Source organism: Trichomycterus rosablanca, chromosome 8, assembly GCF_030014385.1.
Source record: "Trichomycterus rosablanca isolate fTriRos1 chromosome 8, fTriRos1.hap1, whole genome shotgun sequence".
In the NCBI taxonomy this organism is placed as follows: Eukaryota; Metazoa; Chordata; class Actinopteri; order Siluriformes; family Trichomycteridae; genus Trichomycterus; species Trichomycterus rosablanca.
The window spans coordinates 22,511,721-22,536,262 of record NC_085995.1 but is presented as its reverse complement, the minus strand read 5'-3'; the positions used below and the strand labels follow the sequence as shown (position 1 = coordinate 22,536,262).

Here is a 24,542-nt window from a genome sequence, read left to right as displayed (position 1 = left end):
TGAATGTAAATGTAATGTAAATTTCAAGCCTGCAACACATTCCAAAAAAGAGTTGGGGCATTTGGAATTTAGGGCTAGTAAAAAAACAAAATAATAATGTGATTTCAAACACGTGATGTCAACAGTTGATTGTGCAGCATTCACAAAAGGTCTTGAGGAGTCTTTGTGGAGTGAAAATGAGCACAGAATCTCCAGCTGGTCCATTTTTTGGAATGTGTTGCAGGCCTAAAATGCAGGAATGGATGTATATTAACATGAAATGAAGTTGACCAGGCAAATCATAAATGATCTTGGATACCCATATTGTCCCAACTTTTTCCGATTTGGAGTTGAATTGATGCCTTGCAGTGTTTTTGTGTGGCAACAGTCCCATCATGACCCCGACTCTTATGAAGCAGTGTTAAAAGGAAGCATCATTCTTGAATGTTTAAACTTGACCCAGACTCGACCCCTTTTAGACTATTATCAAAGTACCTTACCTTGACAAAGGTGAATCCCAGGTGATTGAAGGTATTCTACATGCTGTCCAGTGTTGAATGTTCACTGTCAATATTTTCTACATTGCACCAGCTGATTTCACGACAACAGCCAAAATAACAATTGTTTTATGTTGTGATTAATTATATTGTTTATTATTAAAATGATTGTTTAACCATTTTAATAATTTTAATATATTTTTTAAATCATTTAACATAAAGTAAATATAAATATAAAGTCAATGTCAATGCAGTTGTCAGCACATATCTTAACAATTATGGGATTGAGTAGTAGACTGCTCCACCACCAGAGCACCAACTCTGACCTCATTTTAGTCAATTAAAAAATACACATAACACAAGAAAGAACTCAATCTATAGCAATATATACATGTATTTAAAAATTTCAGAGTAATAAAAAAATATTACAAAATTTTTAGACAATATTCTATTTATGTAAAGAGATGGAAAGTAAGTGTTCCTGCAGCAGTGATAATGACTCTTGTATATGTGATGGGAGATCATGGCCAAGATCCTTCACGGCACGTGACAGAAATGCTTCAGCTGCCTCCTGAACTGCAGCTTGGGTCAAACGATCATTTTGAGTCCACATAGGGGTGCGATTCACTCCAAACCGCTCCGAAATGGGGTAGCGGAGGTGACCTGGTGGAGAAAGGCAAACATTGAATATGCATTATTATATGCTGGTTAAGCAAGCAGTTGAGTAAGAATGAAGTTATTTACCTGTTATCACTTCTTCATAGCTGAGCATCAGCATCCAGATAAGCTGCAGAAGTTCATCCCACCTTCTCCATCTTTCTGAACCATCCTGGTACAAAAATTAAAACCCACGTAAGTCGTTACAACACTGATGTAAAACACTAATTGTCAAGTATTAAAACTCTTATATGAACTGGTTAATAACTGGTGAATGTGATGTGCTGCAGCCTTACTAATGGGTCAGGTGCCAGTGTGGAGCTGTGAAGGAAGTGCAGCAACAAACTAAAGGACATGGGGAGTGCTTTCTTTTGAGAACAGGCCTGATCCAGCAACAGCTCCACCAGCTTACACCTCAGCAGGTTACTCTCCAAAGTGCTTAGCAACAGAAACCTAGCATGAACACACAAAAAGATACATTCAAAATATACAAACTGAAAATGCCCATGATTTTAGAATGTGAATCATTATAATTATAAGTCATTTATTAATAGTGTAGATAATGTTAGCAAACATTTACCAGGCTATCTAATAAGCCTAGTTTACTTTACAGGTAGAAAGCTATGAGTTTACAAAGCCTTTGCATTATGGTGGTTAGCCTTCCTCAAACTCTAAATTAATATAAAGACAAGGTTCCTGAATGGCATTCCTGGGAAGCATCATTTTAAATACAAATAGTTTAGAAGTTCAAATTTGAAACTGTTTTGCTTAATGTGGAGTCAGTCTGTGCTGAACTTTGCACATGTGAATCTGTGTGAAATTATGTGGATGTTTTGGATCATAATCCAGTATTAAGGCTGTACTCTGCTAATCACCTTATAATAACTATGATGTCTTTATTCTTTGATTCCCTACTGGGTTCTGCTCACAGTGGTTATGTTCCTCTTACTGTTCTACGTTATTGCCACATTTACTTCATTATGCTCCATTTATTAAATAGGGTGGCATGGTGGCTCAGTGGGTAGCACTGTCGCCTCACAGCAAGAAGGTTCTGGGTTTAATCCCCGGCTGGGGCGGTCTGGGTCCTTTCTGTGTGGAATTTGCATGTTCTCCCTGTGTCTGCGTAGGTTTCCTTCAGGAGCTCCAGTTTCCTCCCACAGTCCGCAGGCATGCAGAGAGGTGAATTGGAGATACTAAATTGTCCATGACTGTGTTTGACATTAAACTTGTGTATTCAGACAAAACATTTTGGATATTTGTTTAGATCTGTTTATAAATCAGATATTTTGTAAAAATGCAATAAAACAAGAATCTGTAATTTATTCATTCTCTTAAACTGTTATTCTGCGGCCAAAATACAAAGAAATGTCTTTTAATGTTTTAGTCTAAATATGTTTAGGGCAAAGCCAGAAACAGCTGTTGAAAGTGCATGACCTTCAAGCCCTTTACGGCACTATATGAGAAAACATCTTACACCTGTGATAATTACAACCACTTGGCTTGATAGTACTTAAAAAAACCATTGTTATTTAACACTGCATCAAGAAATGTAACCTGAAACTCTATTATGCTAATAGAAAGCCATACATCAATTCTTAGCAGAAACATTGTCATGTTCTCTCGGCCCCAACCTAATAAGTATGGACTGCACGACATTGGGATTGTGTGCTGTGGTCAGTCCCCTTTTCTGTTTGTTTTTGGGGGAAAAATAGACGTCGAGTTCTCTGTGCTAAAAATGGAATGGACCATCAGCAAAAAGTGCAAAAGCCAGCATCTTCATAGTATGGGGGTGCATCAGTGCACACAGCATGGGTTATTTGCATATGAGGAAAAGTACAATTGACACAGGTGTATGTTGGTATTTTAGAGAGACAGATATTCTGCCTTAAAGGCAACCACAGACACAGTTGTTCTGCAAATCTTGTATCAGGCAAAATGGACTGCAAAAATTCCAGTTGCAGTCCAACAAATTGAACAATTAAAAAGGATAACTGTGTGTGTGTGTGTGTGTGTGTGTGTGTGTGTGTGTGTGTGTGTGTGTGTATGTGTGTGTACCTGTGGAACACTAAAGCAAAGAAAACAACTTGAGCCAAACAAATGCATAGCATCTTAAATGACATTCATCATGTGCGCATAATAATTAAAAACAGTTGCTTTAAGTGATTGGTAATAACTAGGAAAATTACAATAAAAGTAACCACCCAGGCGAAAATAAAAACTGTTACTGTTACTTCAGTTAATAAATGTGATTTACCTGAGCCGTCTGCATGGGGCTTGACTGTTGAGGCTGATACGGAGCTCCTGAGAGAGCTTACTGGAGCTGCAAGTGGGTCTGAGGTCCACTTCCATGGATAACAACAGCATTCTCTGTAGAATTAGCAGCATCCTATGAAGATCATTGAAGGCAATATGTTTAGAAACTTTTTCCTTTAATGCTATACATGCAAAATTACAATCATGCACTGAACAGACATGAGTCAACAATCAGTTATTCAGTATATTCCTCTATGTTCTAAAGAAAACTGTCCAGATTAGCAAAAGTTTTGGGAAGCATTTGCACTTCTTACTTTTTTTAAAATCATTTTTATGTTTACCATCATTTCATCCTGGACACGGCCATGGTGGAATTGGACACAATGCAGTAACACACCCTGGACAGGACCCCAATCCATTGTGGGGGCACGGCCACCCACCTTTACACATAGCCAACCATGTCTGTATGTAGACACCGAATTGGCTGAAAGCACCTCTGGGGTTTCTAGCCCTGGATCTTATTGGTATTGGCCTAGGGTAATTTACTGCTGTGCCACCTGAGTGCCCCTCTTCTACCAAAGCAGACCTGCTTCCAAGGAAGGTAATCACTTTTTTTTAACTGAAAGGAAGTCCCTTAACATTGATAACATGGATAGATGGCTCTGGACCACCCTTAACAATTGGATGAATAAATTCTATTCTTTTGCCCTCTTCTCAACATTAAATTACACCCTTGTTTATGTACCTTATTTAAGAAAAAGCAACATTTTTTTATAATACCCACCAAAAAATGACATCCTACTAATGCCTCTGATAGGTCGGTGAGCACCTTGTGACAGAGGCACCTGTTCTAAACCCACACCTGAGATATTAGAAGATAACCCGAATTGCTGGCGACTTAACCAGTGAAGAAAGGAGAAAGCGAAATAATAACAAACTAATGTATAAAATAGAACTTGAGAAATGAAAGCATACCACTTGGCCTGCATTGAGCCATGACCTCAACCACACAACACTTTTGGGATGATTTTAATGGCAAGCCAGTATTTCTCAACCTACATCAGTGCCTGACCTTACAAATGCTTGGTTGGCACTAATTGTCACATATTTATGGGGCTCCAGGAATAAACCCATGCAGACATGGTGAGAACATGTAAACTCCAGTTCCCACATACACACAAAGAGCCCAACTCCATAACAATGCTAATGGTTTTAAAATGACATGGTTGTGTGTCTCCATATATATTTTATTCATTTGCATTAGTCGCTTTATCTGGGTCAATTTACTTTTTTTATTTTTATCAACTTACTTGAGACAGCCGTTTTGCTCCGTTTTTGGAATTTCTTTATTATCAGATGTATTAAAAGACTGCTTTGCTGTATCCATCAACCAGTCAATGAGTTCCCTACAAGAGAAAGTTAGACAACATGTTTAATGTAATTAAAGATCCTTTATTTAAATATGTATGACTGCTAAAATTAAGTATTACACAGAGCCAAATCTTATTCATCTTCAGTAAGTCTTCTATTCTAATCAGGCTGGAGGTAGATCCAGAGCTCTCACATTAACCCATGCCTTCACTCTATTTAATTTAGGAGTAATTTAAAAGGACACACAAGGAATACATGCCAAACTCTTTATAGACCATCACCAGAGGATTAGGTTGCTGGCAGGTCCACAGAAATCTGATGCTGGTACTTGTGGCTCAGCGAGAACATGACTCACCTGACCTGTCTGAACTTCTTGTCACATGACAGCATTTGATTAGCAACAGAGAGATGAAGCTGCTGCATCGGGAGCTTAAACTGAAAGTCGTCTTCTAAAACCTTCAGCATGTACTGAAACAGCAGGCATCGTACTTCACTCCGTAGCCTCTTGGTCTCAACCTTACAAATAACAAACAACAATCCAAACAGTAAGTATGGGAATTATTTTATCTGTATCAACAGTTTTGATACTTAGCAACTAAACAAATTCACTCTGTCCCTCAGTGTTTCTTTATGAGCCATGCACTGAACACACATGCATTCTAACATGATGGACTGACAAGTAGAATGCTTTATATTATCTGCTAGCACACCAGCACTGAGATTCTGAGCTCCCAGGTTCAAATCTTGGCTCTGCTTACTGCTACTGGTTGGTTGGGTGCCCTCACCTGTTTCCCTCTAAATGGCTAATGCCTGCAGCAGACAAAATTGGCTTCCAGTCTGCTGGCTGGGAAAGACCGGACTAAGAGATTGGGTTATCAATGCTGTGTAAGGACCTTGGTTGCCCAGGGCACTTATACAGAAAGTGGAGGAGCGCACAGATCGGGGCGTGGCTCTCCGTTTGTGAAACTGACCTCATGCACAAAAGCACTGAAGTATGGGTAAATATAAAGGGATTGGTGGACTGCGCACACAATGGAGGGAGTGTGTGTCAGGCGAATATACACCCTACTTGGACGCCATTGGGGTCCCTAGCAGCGGATTGGCTATGCTAAATGCAGAAACCCTGTTTTGAACATTAGTGTTATGTAGCGCCCCCTACCTGTTCAGCCATTATTGATGATAATAACTCCCAGTCTAAAGGAATAGATGATTTGTCTGCAGGGTGGTATCTGGAATTTTTGGAAAAAAAAGAACATGACTGTACATGTAATGGAATATTATAACTTTTTAAAGAAGTCATTACTATGTTTAATAGTTAAACTGGCTATTATTTGCTTGATCTGATTGCTAAGATCTGCTAGCAAAGCTATAACATTTTAATGTAATTCGAGCTAACGGTTCAAGCTTAGGGTTATGCCCCTGTATAGAATCTTTTCATAACTACTGGAGCAACATGCCTACTGCATAAACATTAACTGCCACTGCTGGAGAAGTCTGGCAGTTTGTTAAAATGCCTACTGCTGAAATGTAAACTGATAGTCTACCATAACTACTGAAGCACCATACATACCATAAGAACATTCAAAAATGAAGTCTATGTCTGATTGATACTGCGTGTTAAAAAACAGCTGATGCTTAACTTAAATTGAGAGAGGAGCTACATATCTCTACAGAGTAAAGTCTATTTGTAACGTTCTCTCAACCACCCTCACAATAACATCACAACAGTGAAGCTGTGTTGCTTTAGTATGGATTCACAGTACATGGTAAACTCTGCACATGTAAAACTGTGTACAATTATTATTACACAGTTGAGTCACATTATTATGACCACCAGCTAATATCCAGAGTAGAGGCGGGTTGGGAGTGACTCAGTGAGGTCGTGGTAGGTTGTCACAGGTATCTGGAGCCATGCTGACTGCAGTGCATCCCACAGCTGCTGGAGGATCCATAGAGCAAACACAACAATCAAGGTGGTCCCACATATGCTCAATTGAGTTCAGCGAGGGATATACAGTGTATCACAAAAGTGAGTACACCCCTCACATTTCTGCAAATATTTTATTATATCTTTTCATGGGACAACACTATAGAAATAAAACTTGGATATAAGTTAGAGTAGTCAGTGTACAACTTGTATAGCAGTGTAGATTTACTGTCTTCTGAAAATAACTTAACACACAGCCATTAATGTCTAAATAGCTGCAACATAAGTGAGTACACCCCACAGTGAACATGTCCAAATTGTGCCCAAAGTGTCAATATTTTGTGTGACCACCATTATTAGCACTGCCTTAACCCTCCTGGGCATGGAATTCACCAGAGCTGCACAGGTTGCTACTGGAATCCTCTTCCACTCCTCCATGATGACATCACGGAGCTGGTGGGTGATAGACACCTTGAACTCCTCCACCTTCCACTTGAGGATGCGCCACAGGTGCTCAGTTGGGTTTAGTCCATCACCTTTACCTTCAGCTTCCTCAGCAAGGCAGTTGTCATCTTGGAGGTTGTGTTTGGGGTCGTTATCCTGTTGGAAAACTGCCATGAGGCCCAGTTTTCGAAGGGAGGGGATCATGCTCTGTTTCAGAATGTCACAGTACATGTTGGAATTCATGTTTCCCTCAATGAACTGCAGCTCCCCAGTGCCAGCAACACTCATGCAGCCCAAGACCATGATGCTACCACCACCATGCTTGACTGTAGGCAAGATACAGTTGTCTTGGTACTTCTCACCAGGGTGCCGCCACACATGCTGGACACCATCTGAGCCAAACAAGTTTATCTTGGTCTCGTCAGACCACAGGGCATTCCAGTAATCCATGTTCTTGGACTGCTTGTCTTCAGCAAACTGTTTGTGGGCTTTCTTGTGCGTCAGCTTCCTTCTGGGATGACGACCATGCAGACCGAGTTGATGCAGTGTGCGGCGTATGGTCTGAGCACTGACAGGCTGACCTCCCACGTCTTCAACCTCTGCAGCAATGCTGGCAGCACTCATGTGTCTATTTTTTAAAGCCAACCTATGGATATGACGCCGAACACGTGGACTCAACTTCTTTGGTCGACCCTGGCGAAGCCTGTTCCGAGTGGAACCTGTCCTGGAAAACCGCTGTATGACCTTGGCCACCATGCTGTAGCTCAGTTTCAGGGTGTTAGCAATCTTCTTATAGCCCAGGCCATCTTTGTGGAGAGCAACAATTCTATTTCTCACATCCTCAGAGAGTTCTTTGCCATGAGGTGCCATGTTGAATATCCAGTGGCCAGTATGAGAGAATTGTACCCAAAACACCAAATTTAACAGCCCTGCTCCCCATTTACACCTGGGACCTTGACACATGACACCAGGGAGGGACAACGACACATTTGGGCACAATTTGGACATGTTCACTGTGGGGTGTACTCACTTATGTTGCCAGCTATTTAGACATTAATGGCTGTGTGTTGAGTTATTTTCAGAAGACAGTAAATCTACACTGCTATACAAGCTGTACACTGACTACTCTAACTTATATCCAAGTTTCATGTCTATAGTGTTGTCCCATGAAAAGATATAATGAAATATTTGCAGAAATGTGAGGGGTGTACTCACTTTTGTGATACACTGTATGTGCAGACAGCCCATCACACTCTTTATATACACCAAGCCAGGTCATGAAACATGACTACCTTTATGAGCTATGCACAGCCGCGTCGAAAGTAGGAAGTGGTTATAAAGTGTGACTCGACTGTGTATTCTAATTATTATTCTTGTGGTGTACTTATGCCACCTCTGCTGGTGACAATACACATGCTGGAGGAGACAGGTCATAGGGCACGTTCGATGGGTGGTACAAAATAAATAAGTTGAAGAGTAAAAACATTGGAAATCTGTTCTTCGTACTTTTGTCAGTTAAATAAATGTTCAACCAATCACAGAATCTTGTTTTATTGAGCTTTAAAAATAAAGTTTATATAATATGTATGGTATAGAGTAGTATCTATCATATGTATAGTATTGTAAGGATGTTGATCAGTGTTACTGATGATCACTCACTTCTGTGTTCTCATGAGCAGATTGTAAGCTTCCATTGCCAGCACTTTACTACACTGTGGCTCAAGCAGGATTCCTTTCAGAAGGTGGGAGATGATATCAGCTGGAGGGTAATAACATGGCTGAATAAAGTCAGACAGCAGTTGCAGAGTGCCTTCAGGGTAGTTCTCTTCAATAGTACTGTAGACCAGACTTAGGCTCTGTCTACACAGTGGTTCAGCCAGACCAAAGTCTTGATGTTCCTCATCAGCCACATTTAGCTTAAAAGAAAGAGGTGGATTACATCAAGCCTATTCAACACAGTAAAGTTCAATACAGTTGGTTTATACAGTACAGTAATGCAGTGATATACACTGATCAGCCAGAACACTAATACCAAACATCTCCGACCTGTCAAGGCATGGACTCCACAAGACCGCTGAAGGCGTCCAGTGGTATCTAGCACCAAGACGTTAGCAGCAATTCCTTTAGGTTGCAGGGTAAGGCCTTCATGTATTCTTGTTTGTCCAGCACATCCCACAGATGCTTCATCAGATTGAAACCTGGGGGAATTATAGCCCATCCAACACCATGAATGCTTTGTAATGTTCCTCAAACCAATCCTGAACAGTGTGGCAGGGCACTGGCAGGAATGCTGTTGCCATAAGAATGTTAAGATAGATGGTATGTGTCATTGTAATATCCACTCAATGTCAGGACCCAAGGCGTCCCAGCAGAACATTGCTCAGAGCATCACCCTACTTCCACCCGCTTGCCTTCTTGTTAAAGTGCATCCTGGTACCATTTCTTTTTAAGGTAAGCAAAGCACACACACCCGGGCATCCATATGATCTTTAGACCAAGCCACCTTCTTCCAGTACTGCGTGATCCAGTTGTGATGCTCACATGCATCTTGTAAACGCTTCAGGCAGTGGATGGGGTCAGCATAAGCACTCTGAACAGTTTGCAGCAGCACTGCTACAGTGCTACAGGATGTTTCTGCGTAATTGGACCAGAAGGGCTAGCCTTCGCTTCCCATTCACATGAATGAATCCTTGGGCACCCATGACTCTGCCACTGGTTTACCTGGTGTCGTTCCTTGGACCATTTTTGATAGGTACTAACCACTACATACTAGACACACCCCACAAGACCTGCTGTTTTGAAGATGGCCCAGTCGGCTTGCCATCACATTCTGCCCCTTATTCAAAGTTGCTCAGATTCTTACACTTACCCATGTGTTCTGCTTCCAAACATTAAGTTCATTAACTGATTGGTCACTTGCTGCCTTATATATCCCACCCCTTTACAGGTGCTATTGTAATGAGAATCAGTTACTCAACAGTGGTTTTAATGTTGTGGCTGATGAGTGTAAACTTCAGCAATAAACAGTATCAGTGTAAACAGTGCTGATTTACACAGTCATTATAGTGCATCATTTTCATAATTAATTTGGTTCATTTGAATTATTGTTGTTCCAAATGTTATACTCACAATAGGATATGTTTGTTTTTATAGGACCCAATAAAAACTATTCAGAAATAAACTTATGTACCTGCCTATTTAAGGGGACATGTCATGTCTGTTTCTCAGTGTTCTAATACTGAGATACTTAAGATACTTAATGTTGATGATTAATGTTGTTTAGTCAGTTATTCTAAAAGAGCCAATAAAAGATACAAACTACAACATTGCTTATCAAAGCATAGTTAGTAGTATATACAGTGCCTTGCAAAAGTATTCACCCCCCCCTGAGCATTTTTCGTGTTTTGTTGGCTCACAACGTAAAATTAAAATTGATTGTTTGGGGGTTTGCATCATTTCATTTACAGAACAGGCCTACACCTTTGAAGATGTGAATTTTTTTTTATTGTGAAGCAAACAACAAATAAGACAAAATAACAAAAAACTTCAATGTGCATAACTATTCACCCCCCTAATGTCAGTACTTTGTAGAGCCACCTTTTGCAGCAATTATAGCTGCAAGTCGCTTTGGATAAGTCTGTATGAGTTTGCCACATCTAGCCACTGGGATTTTTGCCCATTCCTCAAGGCAAAACTGCTCCAGCTCTTTCAAGCTGGATGGTTTCCGCTGGTGAACAGCAATCTTCAAGTCTGACCACAGATTCTCAATTGGATTAAGGTCTGGGCTTTGACTAGGCCATTCCAACACATTTAAATGTTTGGTCTTAAACCACTCGAGTGTTGCTTTTGCAGTATGCTTAGGGTCATTGTCCTGCTGAAAGGTAAACCTCCGTCCCAGTCTCAAATCACTGGCAGACTGAAACAGATTTTGCTCAAGAATATCCCTGTATTTAGCACCATCCATCTTTCCCTCAATTCTGACCAGTTTCCCAGTCCCTGCTGCTGAGAAACATCCCCACAGCATGATGCTGCCACCACCATGTTTCACTGTGGGAATGGTGTTCTTGGGGTGATGAGATGTGTTGGGTTTGCGCTAGACATAGCGTTTTCCTTGGTGGCCAAAAAGTTCAATTTTAGTCTCATCTGACCAGAGCACCTTTCTCCATACATTTGGGGAGTCTTTCACATGCTTTTTGGCAAACTCAAAACGTTCTTTCCTATTTTTATCTTTAAGTAATGGCTTTTTTCTGGCCACCCTTCCATAAAGCCCAGCTCTGTGGAGTGTACGGCTTATTGTGGTCCTATGGACAGATACTCCAGTCTCTGCTGTGGAACTCTGCAGCTCCTTCAGGGTTACCTGTGGTCTCTGTATTGCCTCTCTGATTATTGCCCTCCTTGCCCGGTCTGTGAGTTGTGGTGGACGGCCCCCTCTTGGCAGATTTGTTGTGGTACCATGTTCTTTCCATTTGATGATGATGGATTTGATTGTGCTTCGGGGGATCATCAAAGATTTGGAAATTTTTTTATAACCCAACCCTGACTTGTACTTCTCAACAACTTTATCCCTGACTTGTGTGGAGAGCTCCTTGGTCTTCATGGTTTTGTTTGGTTAGTGGTGCCTCTTGCTTAGTGGTATTGCAGCCTCTGGGTCCTTTTAGAAAAGGTGTATAGATACCGACAGATCATGTGACACATAGATTGCACACAGGTGAACTTTATTTCACTAATTATGTGACTTCTGAAGGTAATTGGTTGCACCAGAACTTTTTAGGGGCTTCATAGCAAAGGGGGTGAATACATACGCACACGCCATTTTCCAGTTTATTATTTAAAATTTTTATATACATATTTTTTTTTTTTCTCATTTCACCTCACCAACTTAAATTACTTTGTGCAGCTCTATTACATAAAATTCAGATTAAATAAACATTTAAATTACAGGCTGTAATTTAACAAAAGAGGTAAAAAGTCAAGGGGGTGAATACTTTTGCAAGGCACTGTATGTCTTTATTTATAAATAAAATGTTTATATAGCTTTGTAACTCACAAACCTTTTTATGTTAAATAATATTAAAACATAAAAATAATATGCACAGGTTTTGTAGCACTAGCCCAATTTAAATCCTCTAAAGGGCTATAAAAATCATTTTTATCATGTTTTGACCAATTTGCTGATCTAAAAGTTTTAAAAGTTACTTTATTTAAAGACATGTTGAATTCAACAGCCTCTTCACAGCAGAAAAAAACTTTTAGTTTACACTTTGTCTACTTCAGTATATTAATTGAAGACATTTTATTACTGTGCTGTTGTGTAATGGCTGTTTGCGTGTAGATAAAGTGTAAATAAAAGGCTGGGGGATTATTTATTAAGTTTTTATAAGATTTGATTCTACTAAACTACTGCATTGGTATGTTGATTGACCTAAACATTAAAATTAAAATTAATGTTGATATATCATCACACACCTAACTCTGGGTTAAGAAGACACTTCTAGCATTTCTAGAAGGAATTCTCAGTTAATTAGCTAATCTATGTATGATGTGTATGTCCAATCGTTTTCTGCTGTGTCCCTCCTGGTAGATATAAATAGCATACAATGAACAGAGAATAAGATAGATTTACCTTATTTTTTTCTGGTCCTCCAATTAAGTGTTTCAGCTTTCTAAGCTGCACCAGAGAAATTTGCTGTCCATCTTGTGTATTAGGTTCTGGGACATCTATCTCCACACCCAAGTCAGTTCTCATCCACTGACTAGATGGAAGATATTCTGATGATACTGAACCCAATCCTGAGTCTTTCATACCTGATGCCACTGTCTCTGTACAGAAGAGTAGGTGTGATTGTGGACTGGGCAGACTGAGACTACAGGATGGCAAAGGACTGCTGGGTAGACTCTCTAGGTCCAAATCAGACCCAATTTCTAGAAAATCCCAAGCGGGTATTTCTGTAGATGTAGGGCGGATGGGTTCCTCCTGCCCACATGGCAGGCTGGAGATGAGAGATGCTTCACATGAGGTAGGTAATGTCTGAGCATAAGAAGAATTTTTGTGCAAATGTGTTTCTATGTTAGTCATACCGCTTGGTGTAGTATGCTGTCCAATAGTACCTTCTATCCAGGACTCGTCGGAGAATACCATAGCATCTATTTCACTTGGGCAGTGGTATGAACTGTCAAGGCTAAAAGGAGAGGGAAGTTTGTCTAACCAGCTTTGACCACAGTCCAACGTTTCACCGAGTTCAACGTCCTTTTCAGCAGCAGCCGGTGATGAAGACTTTTGTGGGAGTTTAGTGTTTTGTGTTTCCTCAACGTTAACACTGTTCTGCAGCTTATGTGTGGGTGACACCTGGAATCCGTTTGAAATATCAAAAGTCCAAAAGTCCAAAAGATCAGAATTTGAATTATACTGTGACCCATGCTGAGAGAAGCTTACTGATTTTTGATTATTTCTGTCCTCCAAACACGAATGAATCTCATCATGCTGATTTGTTGAAACCTCTTCTTGTCCATCACCAGAATCCAAATTAATTACATCTTTATTTGAGTTTCCATCTTTATTAAGAATTCCGGACTTGACAGATGATTTAAAAAATCGATTTGCTGTTTCATTCAGTGTGTGATCTGATGTGATGCTCTGCGGCTTTTGTCTAGGAAGACTGGGATTACACAGATCTATGACTTCTATGGTAGAACACCGTAGTTTTGGTACTTTCTGTGAGTGTCTTGGTCCATGAGAATAAAAGGGGCTCTGCTTGATATCAATAAGTACCTGTACAAAACATGAACACAAACATGAGAACCAAAAACGCATTGAATAAAAGTAAATTTATTATTATCACAAAAATTAACAATAAAAGTTAACACAAGATTAACTCAGCTAATTACTGGTATCTAATATGATTCTGGACTGGTATTTACTCAGCTCAATTCAAGGTAGTGGTAGTTAATAGAGAAGCTAGCTCTATATGGACATACACCGATCAGGCATAACATCATGACCACCTTACTGATACTGTGTTGGTCCCCCTTTTGCTGCCACTGAAACACACTGTGTATTCTGATACTTTTCTATCAGAACCAGCATTAACTTCTTCAGCAATCTGACCTACAGTAGCTCGTCTGTTAGATCGGACCACACGGGCCACGTGCATCAATGAGCCTTGGCCGCCCATGACCCTGTCGCCGGTTTACCACTGTTTCTTCCTTGGACCACTTTTGATAGATACTGACCACTGCAGACCGGGAACACCCCACAAGAGCTGCAGTTTTGGAGATGCTCTGACACAGTCGTCTAGCCATCAGAATTTGGCCCTTGTCAAACTCGAACAAATCCTTACGCTTGCTCATTTTTCCTGCTTCAAAAACAAAAACAACTTTGAGGATAAAATGTTCACTCGCTGCCTGATATATCCCACCCACTAACAGGTGCCGTGATGAAGAGATAATCAGTGTTATTCACTTCACCTATCATACCTGTCATAATGTTATGCCTCGTCGGTGTAAATAAGCCAACTCATATTACTAACAATTGAATTTGTTAGTTGTCTTGGTAAAGAGTAGCTGTTTATGTATTAAAGTTCAATAACATTGTTGCATGGAAATTTATGCATTTGTCAAATACACATCGCCATGGTGCCGCTAATTACATTAACTTACTTTGCCAATCCAACTCTCACCCCCTGAACCCAACCTTCCACCCAATACAGGTGTCTATTGCCCCAAGCTGCAATCCTCCCCCAAGCGTCCTCTTTTTTGAAAACCAAAACATGATCATCCTACTTCAGACAAATAAAGACCTCAATTTAATTTCAATCACATGATCCCACTCTGTTCAAGACCCTTTAAGTCAAACTGCTAAATCCTTACACCAATACGGGTGTGTTTTGTTTGTTCACATAAAGCATTGTTTGTACAGAAAACATAAACAGTAACTTACAGGTGTGACGGGGAGCAATTCAGCATTGATGAACGGAACACCTAATTGTGTGTTATCCTTAAAACTGCTTACAAACTCTACATCCGAGTCCTCTTCACTGTCCGAGCTCAACGAAATAACATCATCCATTATTACCGGTTTCAGATTAAACCATATAAAAATTACATCGCGCGATTTATCATACTCAAGCACAACTGCTATTAACGGAAGTCCGCGGTCTTCATGTTTGCAGCCAGCTTAGCTTAGCTTAAAAAAGCCAACATACACAGCTGGCAAATAATTAGCTATTAACCACCCTGTGTAAATACCAAGCTAGACTAGCTTTAAACCAGCATTTAAGATATTTGTAATTAAAAAATAACAACATTACGTGACTAGGTGTAAAGATAAATTCAAACGCTGATACACCCGAGACTCTTAACGCGAAGCTGACTGACGGCGTTGTGACGAGTTTGAAAGTGAAATTGAAAATAGTTAGCATGTTAGCTTGTAGCCGTGAATATAAAAAGCCGTGTTGTGAGACGTGTGTTCAGTCAGGGGATGTAGCTCAGTGGTAGAGCGCATGCTTTGCATGTATGAGGCCCCGGGTTCAATCCCCGGCATCTCCAGACACATTATTATATTTTTCATGCTGTGTCATTAATTGTGTAGTATACGTATTGAGTACTTTCACGTAGTTTCACACAGCGTTAAATGTTTTCGGCATAGTATTCTTAATAAAATTGTGTTTCCGTGTCTGTCAGAGGCCCCTAGTGGACAAAAATATCAGCATGGCTGGAATAGAAAGCAGACGTTACAAAAGTTCTCACTAAATATTAGTGGTGGTAAATTCGGTTCATTTTATGGACTCGGGTTAATCTGAGTCACTTGTACTGACATCTTGACTGTGATTGATTTACTGCATGAAAAATGCATCCAAATATCACTTGTCTTCCATGCACTCAGATTCTGTAAATAAATCCTTCTCTCTTAATTTGTCAGTAGGGTTGCCAACTTTCAGAACTGGAAATAAGGAACACCCTGGGCTGGCAGGTTGGCGGAAGGCATAGGGTGGGGGTTGCTTTGGCATAAAAACCTATAAAAAATATTAAGGGTCTTACACCGTCATAGGAACATTATCAAAATGTTTAATATAGGCTGTTTAACATATATTATTTTCGCTCTTTATAACAATAAATCAGAACCATATTTTAGGCAAAACAACATGCATGAAGAACATCATGTAACATTTTTTCTCAATGGTGCAAACTATTGCAAATTTCACTTTAAAAAAAAAATAAAACAGACCTGGTATAAAAAATGCTGAACATTTCTCAAAATTTTTGTCTTGTTTAGTTTATGTATTACAGTGGGCACTGTTTGAAATAAACTCAACTGTGTTAGAGTACGTCCCTTAGCTCTCCATTTTCCCCAAGTCTTGTTATTTTACCCCGGTCCCTTTCTGTGAGTGTGTTGTGTGTGTGTGGGCGTGTGCGGGCTTTCAGGGATCTATTGGTGGAGCGAGTTGTCTTCAGAGCACCAATCAGATCTTCCAGCCACTGCTACCTCTCACCTGATCCTCATTACCTCCTCGTTAAGCAGTGCATAAAGACAGCAGCTTTCTCTCCACTCCTTGCCAGATCGTCTGCGCTACGTTGCTGGTATTGTGCTGAAGCACGAAATGCTAAAGCTACCTTTAGGCTCCTATGCCTGTTGTATTTCCTGGTTTGTTCACTGCTCTTGTTTTTTTGCCTGTTTCAGTTCCTACCTCCTGCTTAACTCCGTGGTACCACCTCCCAGCTGTGTTCCTCGCCGCCAAGACCTTCCTGTCCTGACTGTCCGGATTCAGTCGACCAGCTTCTTGTCTCGTCCTGCTACGCCACACTCTCTGCCTCCTGCCTGTCCGTCCGGTTCTGCCCTCCTGGCCCCCTTGCCGTGTTTCCAGCCTCGCCAGTCAGCTCCCTGTTCCCATCCAGCCTCTACCAGTACCTTTACCTCCCTTGTATTTGCTATAGTTGTTGTTAATAAACTTATCGCCCCGTACCTGGTCTTAGTCTTATTCTCTGCATTGTGGTTCCATCTTTCTGTCCAGTTGGTCTTAGACCATAACAAACTGTGTGGCATCTTTTGCTGGCATGTTACTTTTTTGTATTATATTTTGTTAGAATTTCATATCACACGTACACTGTCAATTTGATATTTTCTTCCACAAAGTAATTTTAGTTAACAAACTAGATTTCTTCCTAGGGTAATTTTGCTGTAGTTCAGCTTCTTCCAGTGTGGAAGTCTCAGTCTAATCTGCAGCATTTCTCTCCCATTGATAAAATTAATTGATAAAAATACGGAATAAAGCGCATTCCATATCAGTTCAATACGGAACACGACATTTAGTTTCCAAATAAGGAACAATTCCATATTTTACGGGACGGTTGGCAACCCTACTTGTCAGTGACAAGTTGACACTTTTTTCTAAGTGGAATCTTGATCATGGGGGATAGGGACAAGGAGGGGGGAGAGGGGGGAGAGGGGGGTGAACTCACCTACCAATCAGATGGGTATATTAATGGATCAAGGGTTCAAGGGGGATGGTCAACAACAAATTGCCATGGTAACTTGACCCAGTCAGGCAGCCACAGTGGCACCAAAACAGTCAATAAATTACCATGGGGAAGGCTATGATACTCATTAGGAAGTGGTACAGTCCTAAAGTAGCCTGTAAACATTTGCATTTTAATAATAATATAACTATATTTTGTTGTTGTTTTGCTTACAAAAAATATGCTGCATTACTAATCTATACCACTACTACTGATAAAAAAATATTATTATTATTATTATAAGAACAATAATAATAGCATGTGCATAAAATCGGCCACATAACAAACACCAGTGTGTTTAACCGCTTGTTTATTGGAATATTTAACTTATTACTTAGATTCACGGACTGGAGTAAAGTCGGTTCAACCAAATCACAGTCCACGGTGTTTCCGGTGAGTCTGCTCACTTGCATTGTGTACTTAGCAGCAGCCAATCAGAGGACTCATAGGATCCGGGTTAATTGAGACCTCGGACTCGTAATTCCTGATTCAGTATGAAGATTCGAATAATTAACCTGGGTGATTCAGGAACCACCCAGCTCTACTAAATATACACACAAAGACACTGCACAATGTTGTGGTAAACTTTCCTAGAGGAGTGATGGTTGTTAACTATAACTGAAAAGCCCAATATTGAATGTCTGTGACTGTCAACCTCTTTGATGTCACTGCATTAAATCTGGCATGCTTCTATAATAAATATAACCACATGAGCTTGGTAATACTTTTGAAAATCCTTTGTCAGTAAACAGTTTCTCTTTGTACCTACAAAGGCAAGTTAAGATTCTACAATGCAAAACAGAAGCAATAATAATAAGCAATATTCAAAAACGCTGCAGAGTTTAAGCTCATCTGAGATGAACTACCACAAAGTGGATAGGTGTGCTGTGGTCTGATGTGTCCACTTTTAAATTGACTTAATATATATTAAAATAAATAATGGACATTGTGATCCCCAATCAAGGCCCTACCTAATTCACGTCCGTGAAAATCGCGTCATGGACCGTGAAATGACCCGTCTCCTGTGTAATATGCAATTTGCTGTAAAATTCTAAATTTAAGGTTTAGCAATTTAACATTCACGTAGCATATGAAATATGAGGCGCTGCACACTATTCAATATGAGGCAGTCCTAGCAATCACATGGCAATTACCTTAATGTAACAGACTTTTCTGTGGTGTAGTCTGCTGACAATGTTTGATGTACTGTATGTGTTTACATATTAAGTGGTTTTTGTCTCTTTGGGAATTCCATAAAGTGTGCTTCTCTACACACATTATCATCTCTGTGTAGTTTGTCTATGTGCAGTTTATTTCTTTCTTTATAAACTCAGCAAATTCCAAAGATGCTCAGTTACATTAGCAATCAGTTAGAAAAAATGTCCAAGATGTCGAAGTGTAAAGCAGCTGAAACCACTACACGTGTAACTGAGTTTGGAAAACTCCCATTATGTGGACGCAGAAGATGGTGTGTCAAAACACGGATGAGCATTTTGGTCTTTGAGAGGGAGCTATTAGGGTAGCTGTGCTGTGTATTGTAGCTTCTATTGATTCTATCATTCAGTTTATGTGTGTTATTTAATGACTGTTGTAATATGTGGCACTTTTCTTTAAAAATCGGTGTAATCTCTGATTAGTGAAAAATTAGGTCCGTGAAATTAAGCACATTTTCCTGTGTGTGTTGATGACAATGATATGGGTAACTTGCATTTCTGTAAAAGAAATAGTTAAATTCCACTTTTACAACAACAACAACTGGTGATACTTATAGTATATGATCCAGAAACTGACCAGATTAAGTTGTTACTTAATACAGTATGTATGAATGTCACCATATACTGTAAATAAAGCAACAGTGGATTCAAAAATAATTGAAAACTCTTGATTTTTTGTGTTGACTTGTTTTAGACTGAATATATTTTTGCCAACCAATGTACACTTAATCACTCATAATGACAAAGTAAAAACATTTTTTACAGAAGTTTTCAGACACCTCATTAGTCGCAGTTACTGTACATCTGCACATTTTGTTGGATATTTACAAGAATGGAACACCTGGATTTGGGCAGTTGACCATTCTTCATGGTGGACTAACCTCCCTTCCCTCTCTCTTGTTCCTTTAAGTGTTTACACATCTAGTGAAACCTATTCAAATACAATCCATGATTAAATATGTTGTTACTGGGCTAGTAAAAGTGTGTTTTGTTTGTCCCACTTAAAGGTCAGTTGTGTCAATTCGAGTTTAAAAATTTAGTCTATTTTGGTTCTGAAAACACTTTACGCCTTAGATATTGTTTTATATCCTTGTCCTGATCCATGACGTGCCACATTTAGAGTGAAGACAGTTCCTTGGGGGCAACATGGTGGCTAAGTGGGTAGCACGGTCGCCTCACAGTAAGAAGGTCCTGGGTTCAATCCCCAGGTGGGACGGTCCGAGTCCTTTCTGTGTGGAGTTTGCATGTTCTCCCCGTGTGTGTGGGTTTACTCCGGGTGCTCCGGTTTCCTCCCACAGTCCAAAGACATGCAAGTGAGGTGAATTGGAGATACAAAATTGTCCATGACTGAGTTCAATATAACCTTGTGACCTGATGAATCTTGTGTAACGAGTAACTAGCGTTCCTGTCAATAATGTAACCAAAAGTGTAAAACATGACATTAAAATCATAATAAACAAACAAACAAACAGTTCCTTGGACATCATGGCTTGGTTTCTGTCCTGGCAGTGCAGTGTAAATTGTGGGTCATTAAAAACCAAGGGGTGTGCCTTTAGAAAGTACGTCAAATAAATAGAGATTGCATCTCCAAAAGTTTTAAAGATTTATTTAAAGTGGTAATATATTTTGCTGATGGTCAGTAGGAGCTCTCTCTAATAGATTCATAAATTCATACAAAATTATCAACTCGGTTAAAATGTGGTGACTATGAATGTCACCTGTTTACTGATTCCTTTATATCAGTAAAGCTCCACGACTTATCATATCAATTTTTAATCTCATGATCACACAATTAGTTGTTATGAAGTCATCATTACAAAATAGATATGGTTTGTAGTGATTAACTCATCTCACATTCTCTGGTCTTCATTGTCGTATGATCATAAACATGTTCCTGTTGGCTTCTCTGTGGCACACAATGGCTATCTATTGTACTGGTGAGTTCCTCAGAGGGCAATCTCAGTTGTTAGGGAAACCCAAGTTCACAGGGTTTTTTGTGGGTGTTCGATCATTCTGTCTGCAACACACAACCCCATTCACACACAGTCCTAAAATACAGTGCATACTATGCTACCAGCCCTCCAGCTTGTGACCTTTAAACTGGGTTAGGCTTGTCACTATGTCAACAGGAGCAACAATGCAGCCTTTTGCCATTTTTAAGCACCCTTAATCCAATAAGTTGTTTCCTGTTACGAAATAAATTATAAAACACATTAACTGTGAACGTTGGTTGTTGTCAGTTAGGTTGTGTGGTTGAACAGTGGACCTCTGATAATGATGATGAACTTCATGCAGACCCTGTTTACAAAAGTTAAGTTCTCTGTGCCAAAGATTAAATGGACCATCTAGACTGTTATCAGAGAATGGTTCAAAAGCCAACATCTGTCATGGTATGGGGGTGCATAAGTGCCCATGGCATGAGTGACTTGCGGAAGCGTATGTTGGGATTTTAGAGAGACACATGCTGCCACTAATGCTACATCTTTCTCCAGGAGGTCCATGGTTATTTCAGCAAGACAATGGCAGGTCTCATTCTGTATGATATGCAACTGTAGACTTTGAATTTATGGTTTAACATTTCCACTTGCAAAATTGTAACAATTAGTGTCCCTAGTTCTCAAACCATTAAAAAGTCTCATTAATAGGAACAGTGGTGGAATACAGCAGCAAACACACCTTTGTCCCAATTTCTTCGGAGTAAGTTACAAGAATCAAATTCTAAATGTGTTTATATTTACAAAACACAATGAAGTTGATCAGTGAAAACATTGGAAAACTTTTACTTGTACTTTTATCAGTTGAATAAAGATTCAAGATACGTAACACTGTGCTGATTCTTATTTTATACATTTCAACTTGAAATGGGGTTTGGACATACAGCAACATCAAGTAAAGTGGTACCTTAAACTCAACATCAGTTGGTTCTGGGACTGGCATTGAGTTTAAAAGGCGTTGAGTTTCAAGGTATTTTTCCCATAAGGATGTATGGGAAACCTGTTAATGCGTTCCATGGTTATGTGGAGGCATATGTAAAATAATGGGGTTGTTTAAAAGTGAAACAGTAAAAATCCAGCTAAACACAGATACATGTGGAGCTTTCAGAGTGAATCTGACGGTTATTCCACACAAATGCAGTTTCGTCTCTTATGCACACTTTGATGACATATTACTGCACTGCTCAAGCCAAGTTATTGTTAATTTAATGAAAATTTGAATAAATACATTTTTAAAAAACAAACTGAACACATTGAGTTTAAGGGAAATGTTGACTTTAAGGGTACAAATTTCTTGACGAAGGGCGTTGAGTTTCAAAGATTTTGAGTTTAGGGGACGTTGAGTTACAAGGTACCACTGTAATAAGCAATAAACTCTGAAGTAAAGTGAGAAGAAACATTCTTGCATGTCTGCTTCTGAGCCCATGGTGAAAGTCACTTGACTATAGACAGTGTCACCCATGTTCCAGCCGCTTGTGACTTATGGCAAACCTTTTTTCCTGACCATTTAGACAAATGTTTCTGTCTGTCTGTTCCTGTCAGTACACTATGTTTGTATGTCTGATTCACTGTAATAAATTTTGAGACTGTTTTGCTTCCAACATTAAAGGATCTTATACTTTTTATAAATGATACACCTGTAATTTAGGCACATATTTGGCCTCTTCTTGGCAGTGTACTGTTTTAAAATATCAAATACCAAATTGGTAATTGTCACAGCACTGATGCATACTGATAATTAACAAATAATCTAATAGACCTTCTTGTACAGCCAGGATTATAATTTTGATTATTTACTCTATAGTCAAGTACTTTTTGTGTTTTTGTGTGTTTCTGTTATCTACTGTCCACCATGTGTGTTGTCATGTACACTCACTGACAAGGTACCCACAAATTACTGGGTGGCATGATGGCTAAGTGGGTAGCACTGTCGCCTCACAGCAAGAAGGTCCTGGGTTCGATCCCCAGGTGGGGCGGTCCGGGTCCCTTCTGTGTGTTCTCCCCGTGTCCATGTGGGTTTCCTCTGGGTGCTCTGGTTTCCTCCCACAGTCCAAAGACATGCAAGTGAGGTGAATTGAAGACACTAAATTGTCCAAGACTGTGTTTGATATAACCTTGTGTAATGAGTAACTACTGTTCCTGTCATAAATGTAACCAAAGTGTAAAACGTGTTGTTAAAATCCTAATAAACAAACAACCCCACAAATTGCTTTACATGAAAATTATCACAAATATGATGCATGAATTCTAAAAACTCAGTTCCATCCTTTTACACACTTGACATCAAGCAGTTTAGCATATTTTGAAGGACAAGCTGATTCACAAGCTGTCAGAGCCTTGCCTCAGAGGGTGTTTTTTTATTAGATTAATCTTCTTGAACCTAAACAGTTCTACCCTGTCCGAGAGACTGACATCACATCTGGAATTTCTCTATGTTCTATCTGTTATAGTCTTAAACTCTTTTAAGATTGCATGTAAGAGTCCATGTGTAAATGTACTTATCTCCAAATCTCTCTGTACAAATTGTTTATCTTTTTTATTCATCTTTATCCTCTATCAAGCAGAAAGTAGCTGACCTGTCTAAATCTATCTGTCTATAGTTTTTATTATTTTTGTTAAATGGGTTTTGTTAAAAAGTAACTATCCAGCACATTCTGCACACTTCAGACAAACCACAAAAATCACAGTAATTTATCCACAGATGTTGTACACAGTAAAGAATGGCATTATTACATGACAAAGGTTAGTTTGAATTGCCTCTGTTGCATAATTGTCCCACTGGATTATTTTAGATCATTACACAATCAATTAGTTCACCAGATTTATCTAGCAATAATATTTAGTCCTTATCATGCTGCTGTGTATGTTAATCAAACATGGGAAGGTGGTAAGATGAAAACCACAGATGATCAACAACATTTTGCTGATGTCTGGCTTTTGCAGAAATGAGACATTCTGGCATTTGCAAAAATACACCTAGATGATCTGCACAATGTTCTATTTTTGTAACAAGAAGGGTCTCATTTTATCCTGCAAAAAGGAACTATAGCAATAATAGTAAGAACATTATACCAACCAGTCAATCATAATGGTGGTATTGTGATGGGTATGGAGTTGTTTGGATCTTGGTGTCTGTAAGAAAAAAGACAACTCGCTGTTATAAAAAAAAATCCACCCCTATCATACAGTTCTTAAGAATAATGTAAGTGCATTTGTCCATGAGCTAAAGCTGGGGTGTAATTAAAAGTTAGGTTGTGCCCTAGTCAAAGTTCTACATTTAAACCAATCAAGTTGCAGCAAGTTGAGACCTGGAACAAGTAATTGATGCCCAAACCTAGCATTGTGTCTGATTTAAAGTAGTTCTGGAGAAAAGAGTGGGCTTCATTTAATCCGAAATAAGGTGCAAGACTAATATCAAATCATAATAGATGTTTTGACAGTCATTGCTTTCTGCAGTGGTGCAACACATGCATACTATATTACTATGGCGATATGGTTATTGGATAATTTTTTCTCAAACAAACAAGCAATGTTTTTGTTTGCTTTGTGTTTATCTGTGGTTAATAATCTAAAATTATTTTGTGTTATAATATCCAATAATAGAAGCAACTGTTAACATTTTATAGCTGTGCAAATATAGGCTCTATATCTTTTTGCACAAAACATCGGTGTTAAGTAGATCTTCCCTTACAAA

General features: G+C 39.3%; 1 protein-coding gene, 1 long non-coding RNA gene and 1 other non-coding gene across 4 annotated transcripts; 2 read left to right on the top strand and 1 right to left on the bottom strand.

The window, feature by feature from the left end:
• Positions 1 to 726: 726 nt before the first annotated feature.
• On the bottom strand, positions 727 to 15,352 carry simc1 (SUMO interacting motifs containing 1). 2 transcript variants are annotated; one of them, XM_062999943.1, is made up of 11 exons: positions 15,065 to 15,352; positions 13,562 to 13,897; positions 12,752 to 13,474; positions 8,788 to 9,044; positions 5,917 to 5,986; positions 5,113 to 5,273; positions 4,697 to 4,792; positions 3,388 to 3,519; positions 1,430 to 1,586; positions 1,221 to 1,305; positions 727 to 1,139 (listed from the first exon to the last, which is right to left on the bottom strand). In XM_062999943.1, the coding sequence occupies exons 1-11, from the start codon at positions 15,191 to 15,193 to the stop codon at positions 925 to 927; spliced, it is 2,361 nt and encodes a 786-aa protein (XP_062856013.1). In that variant the 5' UTR covers positions 15,194 to 15,352; the 3' UTR covers positions 727 to 924. The 2 variants fall into 2 exon arrangements, with proteins under 2 accessions (XP_062856013.1, XP_062856012.1); XM_062999942.1 differs by having other exon boundaries at positions 12,752 to 13,897.
• Positions 15,353 to 15,600: 248 nt separating this feature from the next.
• Positions 15,601 to 15,672, top strand: trnaa-ugc (transfer RNA alanine (anticodon UGC)). The gene has a single exon. It is a non-coding gene; the product is annotated as a tRNA-Ala (tRNA).
• Positions 15,673 to 16,590: 918 nt separating this feature from the next.
• On the top strand, positions 16,591 to 17,086 carry LOC134318983 (uncharacterized). The gene is made up of 2 exons (XR_010013456.1): positions 16,591 to 16,704; positions 16,805 to 17,086. It is a non-coding gene; the product is annotated as an uncharacterized LOC134318983 (long non-coding RNA).
• The last annotated feature ends 7,456 nt before the right edge of the window (positions 17,087 to 24,542 follow it).

Bases quoted from the DNA above. Each gene is read 5' to 3' on its own strand.
- simc1 (XM_062999942.1), bottom strand. From the start codon at position 15,193: ATGGATGATGTTATTTCGTTGAGCTCGGACAGTGAAGAGGACTCGGAT. The intron at 4,793-5,112 runs GTGAGTCATGTT...TTTCTCTTGTAG, and splicing joins AAGAAGTTCAGACAGGTCAG to GGAACTCATTGACTGGTTGA. The intron at 3,520-4,696 runs GTAAGTTGATAA...TGATCTTCATAG, and splicing joins GAGCAAAACGGCTGTCTCAA to GATGCTGCTAATTCTACAGA.